Below are 18878 nucleotides of genomic sequence, written 5' to 3'. Positions count from 1 at the left end.
ACAAGTAGTTTTACACCAATTACACTATTTTTTCGGTTAATATAGGGCGTAACAAATATCAGAAAATCAAAAAAAAGTGTGTATAGGTGTAAAACAATCCCTTCTCCTGAAAGTTGAGGGAAAAATCGGATCGTGTGAATTTCCCGAAAACCATCTCCCTCATTCTTTTACCCAAATTCGTTTTAGATCTTTCCACACCAAGTAAAAGAAAAAAACAAGTAGCCTTGTTCTTTTTTCTTTGATGACCGGGAACTTAAAGCAATATTAAACCAATATTTTTCGGTAAATTTCGAAACTTTCAGTATTAAAATTTACCTTATTTTCTCCCAGCCACAGTTAAAAACATTTTGAAAGTCCGTAATCTTAGAATATTGGCGAGGTCATCACTTGGAACTATCCGACAGCGATTCATAAGAGTTAAGTAAAAACATCAAATAGCTAGAGAGGCTGAATCAAAAGAATACAATAGCTTTAAACAGATAAGATGAATACGAAGCACTAACTCGAGCTGATGCCCATAAACTGTATCTATGGAATGACGGTTCGTGATGTGTTATGAAGAATCGGATCGCAAAATAAACGGTAAGTAGACTAAAATTATGATGTAGTGGGCCCTGAAAAGGGCCGTTGATGCTGAAGGTAGACTCCACAGAAAGCGCTCACTTGGAAGCCTTCTGGGTCTTCTTGGGGAGAAGAACAGCCTGGATGTTGGGAAGAACACCACCTTGGGCGATGGTCACTCCGGACAAAAGTTTGTTCAACTCCTCGTCGTTACGGATGGCCAACTGCAAATGACGGGGAATAATTCTCGATTTCTTGTTGTCTCTGGCAGCATTTCCTGCCAATTCCAACACTTCGGCAGCCAAATATTCCATCACTGCAGCCAAGTAGACTGGAGCTCCGGCACCAACACGTTGGGCATAGTTTCCCTTACGAAGAAGACGGTGGATACGACCGACAGGGAACTGAAGTCCAGCACGGGATGAACGGGTCTTGCTCTTTCCCTTCACTTTACCTCCTTTACCACGTCCAGACATTTTCAAAGTTCGATGCTAGTTTGTAACAAGCGAATTAAAAAATTATATAGAGATTTTCGCCTTTAAATACTGCTTAATCGGCTCCAGCAGTCGAGAAGCAGATGAAAAGTAAGCGGGCTTTTGTCACGTGACATAGTTGTCAAATTCAACCAATGAAAATGAACGGCGCCGATTTGCAAAAAATGTTCATCTGCTGAGCCTACTTGACAGCTATAAATAGGGTAGCTGCGAAGTTACCAGCACTAGTGACATCATGCCACCAGCACCAGCTACCGCTTCGAAAGGAGCCAAGAAGGCTTCCAAGGCTAAAACTTCACGTCCCGCAGGAGACAAGAAGCGCAAGAAGAAGAGGAAGGAAAGTTATTCCATCTACATCTACAAAGTAATGAAACAAGTCCACCCCGACACTGGTATTTCCAGCAAAGCTATGTCCATCATGAACAGTTTCGTCAACGATTTGTTCGAAAGAATAGCTTCTGAATCCAGCCGCTTGGCCCACTACAACAAACGTTCAACCATCAGTAGCCGTGAGGTGCAGACTGCTGTCCGTCTGCTTCTCCCTGGTGAGTTGGCTAAGCACGCCGTCTCTGAAGGTACCAAGGCTGTTACCAAATACACCAGCAGCAAGTAAATCTTGGTCTCTCGAAAAAACGGTCCTTTTAAGGGCCATCTATATTTTCGTGATTGTAAACTATCGATTTTCTATAGATCTGCGATTTTAGTTCGTTATTCACCATGTACGAGTCTATAAATGTCACCATTCTATTCTAATCGTGTGTGGTGTGAACAGCAAGCCATCTCGCCTCTTCAATATGCTTGAATTTCAGCTTCCTTTTTAAGAAATTTTTTTTATCCCTTTCCGTGAGCCTCTCGGCTCTTTTCGTAAGGCATATCTTAATTTTAGGTCGCAATATCTGACATGGATGAGACAGAATCAAGCTCGTCGGGCGAGATGTTTTAAAGGATCGTGGGTACGCGTAAGTGCTACCTCGGTTTCGCACAAGACAACATTTATGTTAGAGGTAGCTGCAAAATAAATTTGAATGTTTATTTTTAATCTCCGTATTTTTCCCACGTAGATTGGAAAAAGGTTCGAAAACAGTTTCTATAAAGGTTTGAGACAGTTTCCACTTTAATTTAATATGAATTACTTTGTCAAATTACTGAGGGGCATCTTAGCTGAAAGGTGACTAGATTGGTTAGATATTTTCCGGTGTATTAGCCGCTATTTGTTTCTATCTTCATGTTTTTGATAATGTTATTAAATCTGATAGACTAATATTGAAGCCATTTCGAAGCAACAACAAAAGAGCTAGCTGCGAACTCTTAGCTCTATAGGGACACATACAAGAACAAGCACGCACCACGCACACAATCCCATTAGCTTCTTCCATTTCAACAACTGTCACCAAGAGATCCGGAGTGAATTGTGGAGTTGTCATGGAAATTAGTCGTGTTTGTTTTGGTTTTACTCTTACATGTTGCAGTCATTTATGATGGAGCACCGCCTTTATTCGAGCAAATCGACCCCAGGACTTATTTGTAAACCTACTTATTGCCGAACCATGGCACCTGTTCTTTCAACTTCATTTGTCTCTTTTTGTTTGTTCTTATTCAATTTCACTTTCATTATAACTCCATTGTAAATAACCCATCCGATTTCATTGTAAAAAGTTCCATTTTTTTACCCCAAATCATTGTATTGTCCCCATCTGTGTTAATCCTTATGGATAATAAAGAAATACGATATAACTCGACAAGGCCAAAATAAACACTCGGCTGTTTCTGTGACAACTCGACAATTCGCTTTGGATATCTTCGTGACCTGTGTGCGTGCGTGCTTGTCTGTTTGTGTTTTCGATTCTGTTTCCTGCTTGGAAATTTTCGGGTTTCACATACATGAAGCAGGTAAGGACAAATATGCAAGGCTTTTTGCTGGCATAGTTTCGTTATATCTATTTCACAACACATTACATAAATACAGAACAAGGTCACAGCGGGTGTCACGAAGATATCCGAAATGAATTGTCGAGTTGTCATGGAAACAGGTGAGTGTTTGTTTTGGGCCCGAACCGCTAAGTTACAGGGACGTAAACACACCAGTATCGGTTGCTAAGGCTATGTTGGGGCAAACATACATATATGCGACTGCGGAGATTCCGAATTGGCAGAAAAATATCAGCATTTCATAATTTTAATCCTCACCTCCCAATTTTACACATTTTTTCAGAATTTTCTTTGCGGAATGCGTGGAAAGATACGGAGATTATTCTTCAAAAATGAAATTTGGTAACATTTCAAAAAGACAATATCCATCCCCTCCTTAAAATGGACGTGAAAAGTATCTAAAACTCGACATGCTAGAAACAGCAGCTAAACAACGAATCACGTCTTTAAAATTTTAATTAACCCCGCTCCCATGTTTTTGTGGAAAGGGGGAAAAATTAAAATTTGAAAACGTTTTGGAGGTTATCAGAATCTTAAATTTTTATGTATGCTCCAAACGACGAGCTAGAAACAACAGCCAAATCGAAGATCCACTTACTAAATACAAATTTCCAAAAACGAAAAAAATTAAAATGTCATTTTGTGTGTGCAATGTAAAAGTTAGACTTTTTGAAAAGTCTAACTTTTACATCTTAATTCCAAAACACCCACAACCACATGTTCACTTTTTGTCACTGAAACTTTTTTACAAACATATCCTACGTATTTCGCCAAAAAATAAAAGTTCCAGTGAAAAATTAGGGTGGGGAAATTAAAATTTTGGAATGGCGACCCTTTTGCAGATTCGGAATGTCTGCAGTCGAAAAGGAATTAGTATAAAGATCTTAACGCTGAGTGTTAACGGCTGTGTGCAGAACAATTTCTTTCGCTTTATTACTCTTTTACTTGTTTCAGTCATTTGACTGCGGCCATGCTGGAGCACCGCCTTTTAGTCGAGCAAATCGACCCCGGGACTTATTCTTTGTAAGCCCCAGTACTTATTCTATCGTTCTCTTTTGCCGAATCGCTAGGTGACGGGGACGTAAACACACCAGCATCGGTTGTCAAGCAATGCTAGGGGGACAAACAGACATATATATATGTGTATACGACAGGTTTCTTTCAGTTTCCGTCTACCAAATCCACTCACAAGGCATTGGTCGGCCCGGGACTATAGCAGGAGACACTCGCCCAAGATGCCACGCAGTGGAACTGAACCCGGAACCAAGTGGTTGTTTAGCAAGCTACTTACCACACAGCCACTCCGGCGCCTGTTTATAACTAATTTCGACTTGCATGATCTCTTAAGGTAAACAATGCCAAAATTTTAAATTCAAGTGGGAAAGGGGTGAAATTTGAAGTGCTGTTTTCCTTTCTGCATATTCGTAATCTCCGACATCTAAAACGTAAGTATCCGAAAAATACACTTTTCAAGGAGGTGCGATATTAAAAAGAAAATGTCCGGTGTACACAAAGTAACTTTGGAAACAAACTTCGAGGCCCTGAATAGGGCTAGTGGCTTCATTAATTTCATTTAAGCTCTCACCGCGAATGGCTAAGAATATTTATTGTTCCTAAATGAGCGAGCAGTCCGCCATAAAATAAAATATTTTTAAATGGGTTTTCTACAAATAAAAACCATTCAGATCGGATGTGGAAGCGCACACATCACAATTTAGTCTATTTTGCAGACGTTATGCACCAGTCAACTTGTTTTCCTTAAACTACGAAGAGAGATGGAACCTAATCAAACGGACAATTCGTTCCGAAATCTAAATATCATAAGACTGAAACAAACGATCATCGCGGTTTATTTGTGCTGCAAGTTCCGTATAGATACAAATACAAAAAACAAACGAGCATCGGGAAAACAAAACCGTGCCGGACATACTATCACCGAAATTGCCGAGCCTTATTTAAAATTACACTCAGAGGAATGAATAAGTTTAATTTAGAATTACACTTGGCGGAACGAATAAGTCCAATGCTTAAATCGCCATCCCCAGCCTCAGGAAAAGAACAATATATCGATCTTATTTCGAATAAACAATTCACGATATACGAGAACACGAAACATACCACTATCTTAAGGGTTAGCAAAACTTTACGAAAAAATTTAGAGGCCCTGAAAAGGGCCGTTGGGATAAAGCATTAGCTTCATTATTTTCAACTTAGGCTCTCTCACCACGGATACGGCGGGCAAGCTGGATGTCCTTGGGCATGATGGTCACTCTCTTGGCGTGGATAGCGCACAAGTTGGTATCCTCGAAAAGACCGACCAAGTAAGCCTCGCTGGCCTCCTGTAAAGCCATTACGGCAGAGCTCTGGAAACGAAGATCAGTCTTGAAATCCTGAGCGATTTCACGAACGAGACGTTGGAAGGGAAGCTTTCTGATAAGAAGTTCAGTGGATTTCTGGTAACGTCTGATCTCTCGCAGAGCTACGGTACCAGGCCTGTAACGATGGGGTTTCTTCACACCGCCAGTTGCTGGGGCACTCTTCCTGGCAGCCTTAGTGGCAAGCTGTTTACGAGGAGCCTTTCCTCCGGTAGATTTACGTGCTGTCTGCTTTGTACGAGCCATTCTGATGTCAATCACCAATAATGCGCCGAAAGCTGGAACGCTTTATATACACTTCTGCGGCGGGCTAAACTTTTTATCTACAAACAAAATTAAGCGCCAACACCTTCTCTCAGAACACAAAGACGAAGCGCCAAACAGCAGCTGCCGAACGCATTGCTATGATTCGCTGATTTAGACACGTGATCTCTAATTTGTAGTGTTCTCTGCTACGTCTGCGTGCTGTGTATAAATACTTGCTACAGAGGCTATCCGTTATTGCACTTTTGCTTTTAAGTAAATATACATCTGAATAATGTCTGGACGTGGTAAAGGAGGAAAAGGTTTGGGAAAAGGAGGCGCCAAGCGTCACAGGAAGGTGTTGAGAGATAACATCCAGGGTATTACCAAACCGGCCATCCGTCGTCTGGCTCGTCGAGGTGGTGTGAAACGTATCTCTGGTCTGATCTACGAAGAGACCCGTGGTGTGTTGAAGGTGTTCTTGGAGAACGTCATTCGTGATGCTGTCACCTACACCGAGCATGCCAAGAGGAAGACTGTCACCGCTATGGATGTGGTCTATGCTCTCAAGAGACAAGGCAGAACTCTGTACGGATTCGGAGGTTAAACTGGTGAAGTTTTTCTAACTTCGAGGTCGTGAGTAGCGACTAAACCCGGCCCTTTTCAGGGCCACTCATATCTTAGTGTAAGCCAACTCGCCTCTTCAATATGCTTCATCCAAAGTGTTTAAATTTCAGCTTACTTTTTATCCCTTTCAGTGAGCCTCTCTGCTCATTACGTAAGGCATTGTATTGTCCCCATCTATGTGAACCCTTTTTGTTTGTTCTTGTTCAATTTCATTGTGAATAATCCATTCTATTTCATTGTAAGTATTTCCATTTCGGATTCGGAGGTTAAACTGGTGAAGTTTTTGTAACTTCGAGGTCGTGAGTAGCGACAAAACCCGGCCCTCTCCTGGGCCACTTAAATCTTAATGTGAGCCACCTCGCCTCTTCAATATGCTTAAACCAAAATGTTTAAATTTCAGCTGCACATAAGCACCCCTTTCACTCATACCCCGCCATTAACATATACACACGTCCCTGTCATTCTCTCTCTCTCTTTCACTTTATGCTGACATCAAATGAAACGTACTTTTCCAGTCAAAAACAACGAATAGAATATTCATGGAATTTACCAAACGCTGTACTTTAATAGCAGAGAGGTCATTGACAACTCTGCGACTCGAGTACAAAACGCCGTTGGAGGGATGGTCTGTATGTGGTCTACTCGCTGTGCTGATAACAGCCGAATCAACAGCGAACCACATTATACCTCCATGGAAGGCAAAAGATATATAATGAAATATATCCCTAGATATCCATGAAAAGACTGGATGTGACAGTGCTTGGCCATGAGTTTGCTCGATCCGGTTTGACTAGGAGTAGGGGAGGATTCACAACCAGCTGGAGGAAAGACATTATTACTGCAGTTTTTGTAATAATTACGATCTGCTGTAAAGCTTGTTAATATAGGGCGTAACAAATATCAGAAAATCAAAAAAAAAATGTGTGTAATAGGTGTAAAACAACTTCCTATGAACGAATATGAAAAAAAAAATTCGCGCACGCGAAAGGGGGGTGGGGGAGAGGCCTCGGAAAATTCACATCGGGAAGTTCCGAAAGCGTCTGAGGGGCTGACCCGGGCACCAAAACAAAAATAAAATAGTGTAATATGTGTAAAACAACTTGCTCTAAACGAATATGACAAAAAATGCGCTCTCACGAAAGAGGGGTGGGGGAGAGGCCTCGGAATATTTATATCGGGAATTTCCGAAAGCGTCTGAACCGGGCACAAAAACAAAAACAAAAACAGCGTAATAGGTGTAAAACAACTTGCTCTAAACGACTATCATGAAAAAAATGCGCGCTCGCGAAAGGGGGGTGGGGGAGAGGCTTCGGAAATTTCACATCTTCAGTCCACGGCCTTTAAACTAAGAAAAAATAGTGTAATTGGTGTAAAACTACTTGTTCTAAACGAGTATCAAGAACACACACTCACACATGAATCATAAGCTCCGTATTTCGCAAAAAAAAAAAATAAAGAGAAGAAATTCTGGAAAAAGTGAAGAAATGTTGGATCTCATTCCTTGGTTAAAGCTATTTTAAACATTAAATTTATGCTTTTCTTTGAAATAGTTCAGATATATGCAATTCTTCTCACTTATTAAGATGCATTTATCAGAAAAAAAGAGACAGAAAAAATTATTATTTTGTGTCAATCCTTCCCTAATTATCCTTTATTAATTAGTTTTGGCGTGTATTTTTTTCCCAAATTTATTTTTTCACCTTTACAACACTGTTTAGTAAAGCAATAATTATCTTTATAATTTGCATATTTGACTTATTAATCAAAATTCTCTAGATGTAATATATACTAAGTAATGCATCCTTCATTTTTGTGTTCCGTTTTGTATTATGCATGCGTGACTGTTTGTATGTAAGTGTGTTTAACTGTGCACATGAATGTGAATATTAAAGAACATATTTATTTACTATGATTGTTATTTTCAGAACAAATAAATCTTTTGGCTGTTATGTTATTGATGTTATTATTATTGCTAGTTAAAGGGTGGTGACTTGGCTGAATATTTTGAGTCTTGTAGTATGTAGTTGTGTTAGTCAATATTCTGAGTTCAAATCCAACTCATTTCTTTATCATCATTATCGATGGACCACTCAAAGAAGTATGTATACATTATCATTTTCGTAACATAATTTCTGTAGTATTTCAAGATGTTTCTGACACGTATTTTGATTCACATGGCGGAGATCCAACATTTCTTCACTTTTTCCAGAATTTCTTCTCTTTATTTTTTTTTTTTGCGAAATACGGAGTTTATGATTCATGTGTGAGTGTGTGTTCTTGATACTCGTTTAGAACAAGTAGTTTTACACCAATTACACTATTTTTTCTTAGTTTAAAGGCCGTGGACTGAAGATGTGAAATTTCCGAAGCCTCTCCCCCACCCCCCTTTCGCGAGCGCGCATTTTTTTCATGATAGTCGTTTAGAGCAAGTTGTTTTACACCTATTACGCTGTTTTTGTTTTTGTTTTTGTGCCCGGTTCAGACGCTTTCGGAAATTCCCGATATAAATATTCCGAGGCCTCTCCCCCACCCCTCTTTCTCGAGAGCGCATTTTTTTTTCACATTCGTTTAGAGCAAGTTGTTTTACACATATTACACTATTTTTTTTTTGTTTTGGTGCCCGGGTCAGCTCCTCAGACGCTTTCGGAACTTCCCGATGTGAATTTTCCGAGGCCTCTCCCCCACCCCCCTTTCGCGTGCGCGAATTTTTTTTTTCATATTCGTTCATAGGAAGTTGTTTTACACCTATTACACACATTTTTTTTTTGATTTTCTGATATTTGTTACGCCCTATATTAACCCATTTTTTCATGCTGATTGTGTTAATCCGTTAATGTTTTATAACAGAACAAGACCTCAAATTCATGAAATTATCAAAGCAAACACAAATATTTTTGATATTCGCTAAAATGTTGTCAGCCAGTTTACGTCCGAGTTATCTCCCTTCCGCCGTTATCGAGACAGCAATAAAATCTGATTTCATGATTAATATATAACGAAATGGTTACGTTTGCTTTGCCATCACCAAGTCCCGGGTTCGGTCCCATTGCGTGGCATCGCTGGTAAGCGCCACACGTCAGCCTATCGCGCATTGAATCTAGAACCACGGTTGCGAAATAAGCTTTTTATTGCACAGCTTAGTGCAATACCCTCACACCCTGAACATATATTTATGACTTTAAATAGTCTGATGTACCTTCAACTCATTTGTTTAATTGGCTTTAAGGATCTTTTCCGTTTGAACGGCAGTTTTTTTAAATGATTTCCACGTAACTAAACACTTTTAAACTTCGTATACTGGTAGAATGTGTTTATAAAACATCTTTTTCTCTTGGCTTTATTGAGAAAATTCTATGATTTGTAAGATTTTTTTTCTGCAATTTCAACCAATCAATGACGTCTATTGCGGTGAAAACATTCTGTGCTGTGTGAACATGTCCCTCGTTTAAAAAACAGATTGGGTTTATTTACATTTCTGAAGAAAAAAGATACCCTTCCCCCCACGTCTAACCCTAAAACAGATTGTAATGCATTAGATCGATACTAGGGTCATAATTATGGGTGACAATTTCATATGACACCTAGGAAAAACTGCCGTTCAAACCGAAAAGATCCAAACGGGCTGTTTTATATATATAAATGAGGTACAGAAGCGGGCTGTTATAAAAGAAATAAATTTATGCATACACCCTACCATTAACCAGTTTTCCTATTCACAATCAAATTATTGGAGCTAAGGCGTTATTTTCCACTGACATTACGTAATCTGTTTATGACAAATTGCAAAATTTGGAGATAATCTCAACCAATTCACCTGAGAACTTGTAATCTCATTGTGAAATATACTTTTAAGTGTGTAGAATTGTTGAAAAATGTGGCGATCCTTCAGTTTAACTCAATAAAACAACCTTTTCTCCCACCCCTAACCCTAAATATAAAAAAAAAACCACTTTCTTGAAATGTATCCAGTACCTATACCGAAATTACGCCTATTTACTTAATTAAAAAAAAAATTTTACTTTGTTCGAAAAATATTTAATTTTCTTTGATATGTATTCAGCCTTGATATACAAACATACGCGGTAGTCATTGTAGGATCGGCTAATTACGGCTAGCTAGCGCGAGTGCGCGCACCGGGTCCATAGTTTGTTAGTAGTACCTTATATTGGGGTACTTAAAACAGAATTCTGCTGATTAACTGACCGAAGGATCGCCTATTATGCGTAACTTCGGTATAAGTACCGAATACATTTCAAGAAAGTGTTTTTTTTATATATGGGGGGGTTAGGATTAAATTTCTTTATTATCCATAAGGATTAACACAGATGGGGACAATACAATGATGGGGGTTAGGATTAGGGAACTCAGACAGATTATGGGGTACCACATTGTAGTTTGCCTGGTGGCAAAATATTTATGACGTCGTTCCAATATTACCTTTAATTCAAATATCAGTGAGTGGGTGGGGGGCCGGTGCGCATTGATGCCGTCGAGAGGTAGGCCCCGAAACGGCGCGCATTCTCTCCTGATGACCCCCATACACTTGCTAGCTTCCGGTATACGGAGCTTTTAACTGGTAGCACTTGCGTGTGTGCAAGTTGTTTGCGAGACATACGCATGCGCACTGAAATGTATTCCCGTTAATTGATCGCTTCAAAGTTTTTCATTGTTTAATGAATTCCTTTTAATCAAGCACCTTTCACAGTTATTAAACAATTCTCGTCCACCACAAACACTTATAATACCTTTTATCAACAATTCTACTCACTTAAAGTATATTTCACAACTACCACACACAGAGTTATAACAACATTTCTGTAAGTATAATTAAACAATGAAAATATTTCGTCTTTTAATATTGTAGTCATTTGTGTTTGACGAATTGATTCTTTGTGTCTGTCCTACATTTTATACATGAAATTTGCCTACTTTCTGCGTGATTTGGCTGCTATTTCTGGCTACGAAGCCTATTTTGTTGCCTGTCCATCGTTGCAACGTTAGTTTGTTGTATACTCTTTTACTCTTTTACTTGTTTCAGTCATCTGACTGTGGACATGCTGGAGCACTGCCTTTAATCGAGCAACTCGACCCCGGGACTTATTCTTTTGTAAGCCCAGTACTTATTCTATCGGTCTCTTTTGCCGAACCACTAAGTAATGGCGACATAAACACACCAGCATCGGTTTTCAAGCGATGCTAGGGGAACAGACACATACACGCATATATATATATATATATATATATATATATATATATATATATACATATATATATATATACGACGGGCTTCTTTCAGTTTCCGTCTACCAAATCCACTCACAAGGCTTTGGTCAGCCCGAGGCTATAGTAGAAGACACTTGCCCAAGGTGCCACGCAGTAGGACTGAACCCGGAACCATGTGGTTGGTAAACCAGCTACTTACCACACAGCCACTCCTGCGCCTGGTTTAGTTTGAGAAATATTTTGTATTACACTAGACTCGGTCTATTATAATTTGGTTTCAAATTTTCTGACAATGCCAGCAATTTAGCTGGTGAATAAGTCGATTACATCGATTCCTGTGCTTGGCGATCTTTCCTTTTAACTCGAAATAATGTAAACACTGAATCGGTATTTCCGTGACCACATGTTGTCTTATCAATTGTCAATTGGGAAGACAAAGCCAATGGGTTGTGCGTGCGTGCTTGTTGCTCTGTGTGTTATTTCTACAAATGCTGGTGCCATGACAAAAGCACCGCGTGCTGGTGCCGCATAAAGAGCACTTGTAATGGTGCCACATAAAGGGCACTTTTGCTGGCACTTAGTACACTCTATAAGGTGACTGGCATAAGGAAGGACATCAAACCATAGAAACCATGCCATAAGAGGCAAATTAAAACAAATCGTTCAACAATTGTCAATGTGTTCTATGGTGGTGATGACGATGTTTTTGGAGAGAATGCTTTGAATCATGTTTGTCCAGTCAAAGCTGACCTGGGGCTGAATAACCATGTCCAATTATAATTTTGGAGAGAGAGAGTGTTATCGTCTACTATTTTATAGTTTAATACATTTTAGCACAATGTGAAGGTGTAGCTCTTGTTTACAAATGTATATGCTTCTGTTATGTAAATTTTAGTAAATTAAAATGTTCAGTCGTTAAAGTAAATATTTCTTTCTGCAATTAATCTCTATAGAAATGGTATAAGTTTTCCGCTATTAAATCTCTGCTTTTCAAGTAGCCTCCATATTTTAAACTGATTTTTTTTTTTTTCATTATTTCAGAATAACAGATGACATTGGCATAACAGAAGAGGCACCTTCAAACCATTCTATCTTTTAAGACTGAATGTAAATGCTATATGGAAGAGACAGCTAGCATTATTTCTATGAATTCATTGTAAAATTCCAATGACATTTTGCTCTGAACTGAGATTATTAGCAAAATTTCTGTGTCATAATCTGGAGTGTATACAAAGTGAGTTTGTGTGCTAATAAAACTTGGATAAATTTTCAGAAGTTTTTAGATAAAAGGAAAATTGGACAGAAATACAGCAGCTGAAAAAATAGCAAAGATTAAAGAATAGGAACAAAAAATATATAGAAATATAGACATATTATTATTTCAGAAATAAATATTGCAAAAACTAGAGGAATTTTTCTGTTGGAGACATGCCTAAAGACAGAGGAAAGCCATCATGTGAATTTAATATCTGTGAAAAGTCATTCTCTGAAAATGGTAACCTAACAAAACGTAAGTGCAATAATACAAGGAAGAAGCAATTTTGCTGCAATATCTGTGGGAAATCATTCTCTTTACGTAGTAGTTTAACATTTCACCAACGAGTTCATACGGAAGAGAAGCCATATGGATGTGATATCTGTGGGAAATCATTCTCTGTACGTGGCAACTTAACATCTCACCGTCGAGTTCATACGGGAGAAAAGCCATATAGATGTGATATCTGTGGGAAATCCTTCTCTCAGAATGGAAACCTAACTTCACACAAACGTACTCATACAGGAGAGAAACCATATCACTGTGGTGCTTGTGGTAAATCGTTCTCTGGAGGGAGTGCTTTATATTTCCACAAGCGAATTCATACAGGAGAGAATCCGTATTGCTGTGATATCTTTGGTAAATCATTCTCTGTACATACCAACTTAATATCTCACCGCCGTGTTCATACAGGAGAAAAGCCGTATCAATGTAACATCTGTGGCAAGTCGTTCTGTCAGAATGCAAGCCTAACTACACACAAACGTATTCATACAGGTGAGACACCAAATCACTGTGGTATTCGTGGTAAATCATTCTCTCAAGGTAATGATTTAACTAAACATAAGCGAATTCATACAGGACAGAAGCCGTATCACTGTGATATCTGTGGTAAATCATTCTCTGCAAGTGGTGTGTTAAAATCTCACCAACGTACTCATACAGGAGAGAAGCCGTATCACTGTGGTATTTGTGGTAAATCATTCTCTCAAAGTGGTACTTTCATATCTCACAAGCGAATTCATACAGGAGAGAAGCCATATCCCTGTAATATCTGTGGTAAATCATTCTCTACGAATGGAGGCCTAACTGCACATAAACGTATTCATACAGGAGAGAGACCATTTCATTGTGACATTTGTGGTAAATCTTTCATCAGAAATAATTCTTTAACATCTCACCAACGTATTCATACAGGAGAGAAGCCATATCAGTGTGATATCTGTAGTAAATCATTCTCTGCAAGGGGTGTGTTAACATCTCACCAACGTACTCATGCAGAAGAGAAGCCATATCACTGTGATATTTGTGGTAAATCATTCTCTAAAAGCGATGCTCTGAAGTCTCACAAGCGAATTCATACAGGGGAGAAACCATATTGCTGTAATATCTGTGGTAAATCATTCGCTCAAGGTTTTGACTTAACTAAACACAAACGAACTCATACAGGAGAGAAGCCGTATCACTGTGATGTCTGCGGTAAATCATTCTCTTTGTCATCAAGCCTAACTACACACAAACGTATTCATACAGGAGAGAAACCATATAAGTGTGGCACCTGTGGTAAATCTTTCGCCCGAAATTATACGTTAACTTCTCACAAACGGATTCATACGAGAGACAAGCCATATCAGTGTGATATATGCGGTAAATCATTCTTTAAAAGTAATGCTTTAAAAGTACATAAATCTATTCATACAGGAGAGAAGCCATATAACTGTGATATCTGTGGTAAATCATTCTGTCAAAAGGTTGATTTAAATAAACATAGGCGTATTCACACAGGTGAGAAGCCATACAGTTGTGATATCTGTGGTAAATCATTTCCTCAAAATATTCACTTAACTAAACACAAGCGTATTCATACAGGAGAGAAGCCATATCAGTGTAATATCTGTGGTAAATCATTCTCTGAAAGCAGTACTTTGAATTCTCACAAACGTATTCATACAGGAGAGAAGCCATACCAGTGTGATATCTGCAATAAATATTTTTCGCACAATAACAATTTGACTATTCACAAACGTATTCATACAGGAGAGAAACCATTTCAGTGTGATATTTGTAAAAAGTCATTCTCTGACAGAACTAGATTAAGAACACACAAGTATATTCACACAGAAAAGAAGCCATACCAGTGTGATATTTGTGGGAAGTCATTCTCTCAAAGTAGTAATTTGATGTCACACAGGCGTAGTCACACAGGGGAGAAGCCATATCGGTGTAATATCTGCGGTAAATCATTCTCTGTAAGTTCTAGCTTAACAGTTCATAAACGTATTCATACAGGAGAGAAACCCTATCAGTGCGATATCTGCAGTAAATCATTCGCTGTAAGTTCTGGCTTAACAATACACAAGCGTACTCATACAGGAAAGAAGCCATATAAGTGTGATATTTGTAAGAAGTCATTCTCTGACAGTAGTAGTTTAAGAGCACACAAGCGTAGTCACACTGGTGAGAAGCCATATCAGTGTGATATCTGTGGTAAATCATTCGCTAGAAGTAGGAACTTAACAAAACATAAACGTACTCATACAGGGGAGAAGCCTTATAAATGTGATATTTGTAGCAGATCATTTTCTCAACTTAGTAATTTAAGATTACACAAATGTCCTCATACAGGATAGAAGCCACATCACTGATATTTGTGGTAAATCATTCTCTCAAAGTCATGGCTTAACTGGACACAGATGTATCTAGATGAAAGTGTAACTGTATCAACAAACATTTGAGTTCCTGCTGAAATGAGGTGGGCTTAGCTTTGTGAACTTTACCCATGACAACAACCAAGCCACCCATCATTGGCTCTCTTTCTGAGGTTGTCTTTTACAGCTGTTTGAACTTTTAATGATGCCAACCTTTTTTATTTTCTGCTTGAAGGAATATGGTTTAGTGTCAAATTTCTTTCTTTCTATTTTAAATTTAAAAACAAACACCGTCTTCATCATCATCATCATCTTCGTTTAGTGTCCGCTTTCCATGCTAGCATGGGTTGGACGGTTCAACTGGGGTCTGTGAAGCCAAAAAGCTTCATCAGGCCCAGTCAGATCTGGCAGAGTTTCTACAGCTGGATGCCCTTCCTAATGCCAACCACTCCGTGAGTGTAGTGGGTGCTTTTTACGTGCCACCCGCACATGTGCCAGACAGAGCTGGCAAACGGCCACGAACGGATGGTGCTTTTTATGTGCCACCGGCACGGGGCCAGGCAAGGCTGGCAACGGACACGAACGGATGGTGCTTTTTACGTGCCACCGGAACGAGGCCAGTTGGGGCGGTGCTGGCAACGGTCGCGAAACGGATGGATCTCTTACATGCCACCGGCATTGGTAACACATCTGCAATTTCCATTGATCAATTTCTATAATTAAATGTATTTACATTGGAAAAGAAATATAACAGTGTGTGATAATAGCCTTCCCACACTCTATGTTTTATATTAACTCAACTAAACACTGTTGAGATGACTTACCTCTGTAATAGTTTTAATAAAAGCAATTTCCTCCAGATTTTGAATTTGTTTTGAGTGTGTTGAAACCAATATTGTTATATTTGGGAAGAATCAATTGGTAAAGTCTATAAACCAGGCATGTGTTAACAGTAATTACTCAGGGTCGGCAGTAGGTGATGTTAATGTTGTAAAACAAAGAAAAATAAGGCGTGCAACCATGTTGGAGGCAGATTTAATTCTACCTATATAGTATGTAAGGAAAACAATGTTGGAGGAATGTACATAGCATATGTATGGCTTTAATGCTGCAATTGAAAGGTAGGGGCAAATTATGGCCACCTGATCTACAAAAAAATTAACTATTTTGTATTTTATGCATAGTAATCAGAGTAACCCTCTTGATTTTATTGAATTTGGTGCATGTTTTGCCATAAAAGGAAACTATTATTATCGATCTATTTTCTCCAGGGTAGACACTGCCTACCCAGGCGGCACATCCCTGCCATAAACACATTCACCTCTTTCTTGTTTCAGTCATTTGACTGTGAAAATGCTTAAACACCAACTTAGGTTTTAGTCGAACAAATTGACCCCAGGATTTATTCTTTGTAAGCCTTGTAATTGTTTTATTAGTCTGTTTTGCTGAACCACTAAGTTACGGAGATGTAAGCATACCACCGCTTGTCAGGCAATGGTGGTAGGGATAAACATATGTATATATATATACACGTGATATCAGTGCCAGTGGCACATAAGAGAACCATCCGAATGTGGCCATAGCCAGTGCCGGTGGCACGTGAGAGAACCATCCGAACGTGGCCGTAGCCAGCACCAGATCGACTGGCCTCCGTGCCGGTGGCACATAACAAACACCATCCGATTGTGGCCGTTGCAAGCCTCGTCCAGTCTCCGTGCCAGTGGCACGTAAAAACCACCATCCATGCGTGGCTGTTCGCCAGCCCTGTCAGGCACGTAAAAAGTACCAACTACACTCACGGAGTGGTTGGCATTAGGAAGGGCATCCAGCTGTAGAAATACTGCCAGATCTGACTGGCCTGGTGCAGCCTTCGGGCTTCCCAGACCCCAGTTGAACCGTCCAACCCATGCTAGCATGGAAAGCGGGCGTTAAACGATGATGATGACATACATGCGCACACATATATATATATATCAATTAGAAAAAAAAACACCTATCAATTCAATAATGAAAAATTAATTTGCACAATCTAGAAAATTGCATATTATAGAAAGATTAAATATAAGAAAAACATATAACGATGATTAAGTAAAGTGCAAAATAATAAATAAAACGTAAATGCATGGGTGACTGCTGGTCTTCCATAAACAACCTTGCTTGGACTTGTACCTGAGAGGGTAACTTTCTAGGTGCAATCATTCGGTCAATCATGACCGAAGGGGGTCTCAGCATCTATGGCTTACTACTACAATGAGAACGTGTACACACTTACTCAACAAGAAATTAACTCTCTTAACCTCGTATGCTTTTCCATTTACTAATTGTACATATCAACCCATTGTGGTTTTGACTACATACTAAGTTACGATGAATAAATTTTTGTTTACAATTTCGATCAATGTTCTTCTGTCATCTTACTCATCTGCAACATCAACACCCGTTGCAATCGCTAACTGCCGACTCCAACAATCACCACAAATTACCGTTACAATTGGTAATCACTGACTCCACCTAACAATACCTATTTCTTTATTACCCACAAGGGCCTAAACACAGAGGGGACAAACAAGGACAGACATAGGTATTAAGTCGATTATATCGACTCCAGTGCGTAACTGGTACTTAATTTATCGACCCCGAAAGGATGAAAGGCAAAGTCGACCTCGGCGGAATTTGAACTCAGAACGTAACGGCAGACGAAATACGGCTACGCATTTCACCCGGCGCGCTAACGTTTCTGCCAGCTCGCCGCGTTAAGATGGCAAAATATATCTGACATCGTTTCAATAGCACTGAGAGGAAAAGGGGCTCAAATGGGGGTCAGCTTCTATCGCACTGCCATACAACAGACGCATGCGCACTAAGATTGCTTCCGTTTATTTCTTCACTTCCCAATTTTTGCCTCCTTAATGAATTCCTTTTAATCAAGCACCATGCACAGTAATTAAGCATTTATCGTCCACTGCACACGCTTTTATAATACATTTTTCAGCAATTCTATTCACAACTACCATACACACACACGCAGTTATAACAACACTGTCCTTTATAAAACATCTCCATAAGTATTCAACAATGAAAATATTTCATCTTTAGTCATTTGTTGGCATTCTTTCGATATAACTCGACAAAACCAAAACCTTTCACTTCGGGTGTTTCCGTGGGTTGTGGAGTATAGATATAACGAAATTATGCCAGCAAGGCGATCCTTCGAAACGTTTCACTTCGGGTGTTTCCGTGGGTTGTGGAGTATAGATATAAAGAAATTATGCCAGCAATGTCTCGTTTTAAACTTGAAGAAAAAGAAGCCTCGCCTATTTGTTCTTACCAGGGTAAGTGTCTTCTAGTATAGCCACGGTCCAGCTGAAGCCTTGTAAGTGGATTTGAATGACGGAAACTGTAAGAAGCCCGTTGTATATAGATATATAGTTTTTTAAGGTCTACCCCTAAATTTGGTAATGAAACCTACAGTAACACCTGGACTGAACGCCACTGCATCGTACCAAACACCTTCTACTTTCCA

General features: G+C 39.2%; 5 protein-coding genes across 5 annotated transcripts; 3 read left to right on the top strand and 2 right to left on the bottom strand.

Moving 5' to 3' along the window:
* Nucleotides 1-631: 631 nt before the first annotated feature.
* LOC115231066 (histone H2A-like) lies at nucleotides 632-1046 on the bottom strand. The gene has a single exon (XM_029801155.2). It carries the CDS (start codon nucleotides 1035-1037, stop codon nucleotides 660-662), a length of 378 nt encoding a protein of 125 aa, XP_029657015.1. The 5' UTR covers nucleotides 1038-1046; the 3' UTR covers nucleotides 632-659.
* Nucleotides 1047-1286: 240 nt separating this feature from the next.
* On the top strand, nucleotides 1287-1687 carry LOC115231063 (histone H2B, gonadal-like). The gene has a single exon (XM_029801151.2). It carries the CDS (start codon nucleotides 1291-1293, stop codon nucleotides 1666-1668), a length of 378 nt encoding a protein of 125 aa, XP_029657011.1. The 5' UTR covers nucleotides 1287-1290; the 3' UTR covers nucleotides 1669-1687.
* A 3408-nt stretch (nucleotides 1688-5095) lies between these two features.
* Nucleotides 5096-5611, bottom strand: LOC115231065 (histone H3). The gene has a single exon (XM_029801154.2). It carries the CDS (start codon nucleotides 5603-5605, stop codon nucleotides 5195-5197), a length of 411 nt encoding a protein of 136 aa, XP_029657014.1. The 5' UTR covers nucleotides 5606-5611; the 3' UTR covers nucleotides 5096-5194.
* A 6944-nt stretch (nucleotides 5612-12555) lies between these two features.
* LOC118761779 (zinc finger protein 665-like) lies at nucleotides 12556-14236 on the top strand (the record flags this gene model as incomplete). The annotated part of the gene is made up of 3 exons (XM_036499931.1): nucleotides 12556-13222; nucleotides 13307-13785; nucleotides 13828-14236. Coding segments are annotated over exons 1-3 (1230 nt in total), but the record flags the coding sequence as incomplete, so codon positions are not given.
* A 6-nt stretch (nucleotides 14237-14242) lies between these two features.
* LOC115231061 (zinc finger protein 708-like) lies at nucleotides 14243-15589 on the top strand (the record flags this gene model as incomplete). Its single annotated transcript, XM_036499930.1, has 2 exons — nucleotides 14243-14599; nucleotides 14681-15589. Coding segments are annotated over 2 exons (1014 nt in total), but the record flags the coding sequence as incomplete, so codon positions are not given.
* Between the last annotated feature and the right edge of the window lie 3289 nt (nucleotides 15590-18878).

The sequence above is a fragment of the Octopus sinensis genome, unplaced genomic scaffold (assembly GCF_006345805.1).
Source record: "Octopus sinensis unplaced genomic scaffold, ASM634580v1 Contig17298, whole genome shotgun sequence".
Lineage (NCBI taxonomy): Eukaryota > Metazoa > Mollusca > Cephalopoda > Octopoda > Octopodidae > Octopus > Octopus sinensis.
Note: the sequence above shows the minus strand (reverse complement) of the source record. Positions and strands in the feature narration are given on the sequence as shown.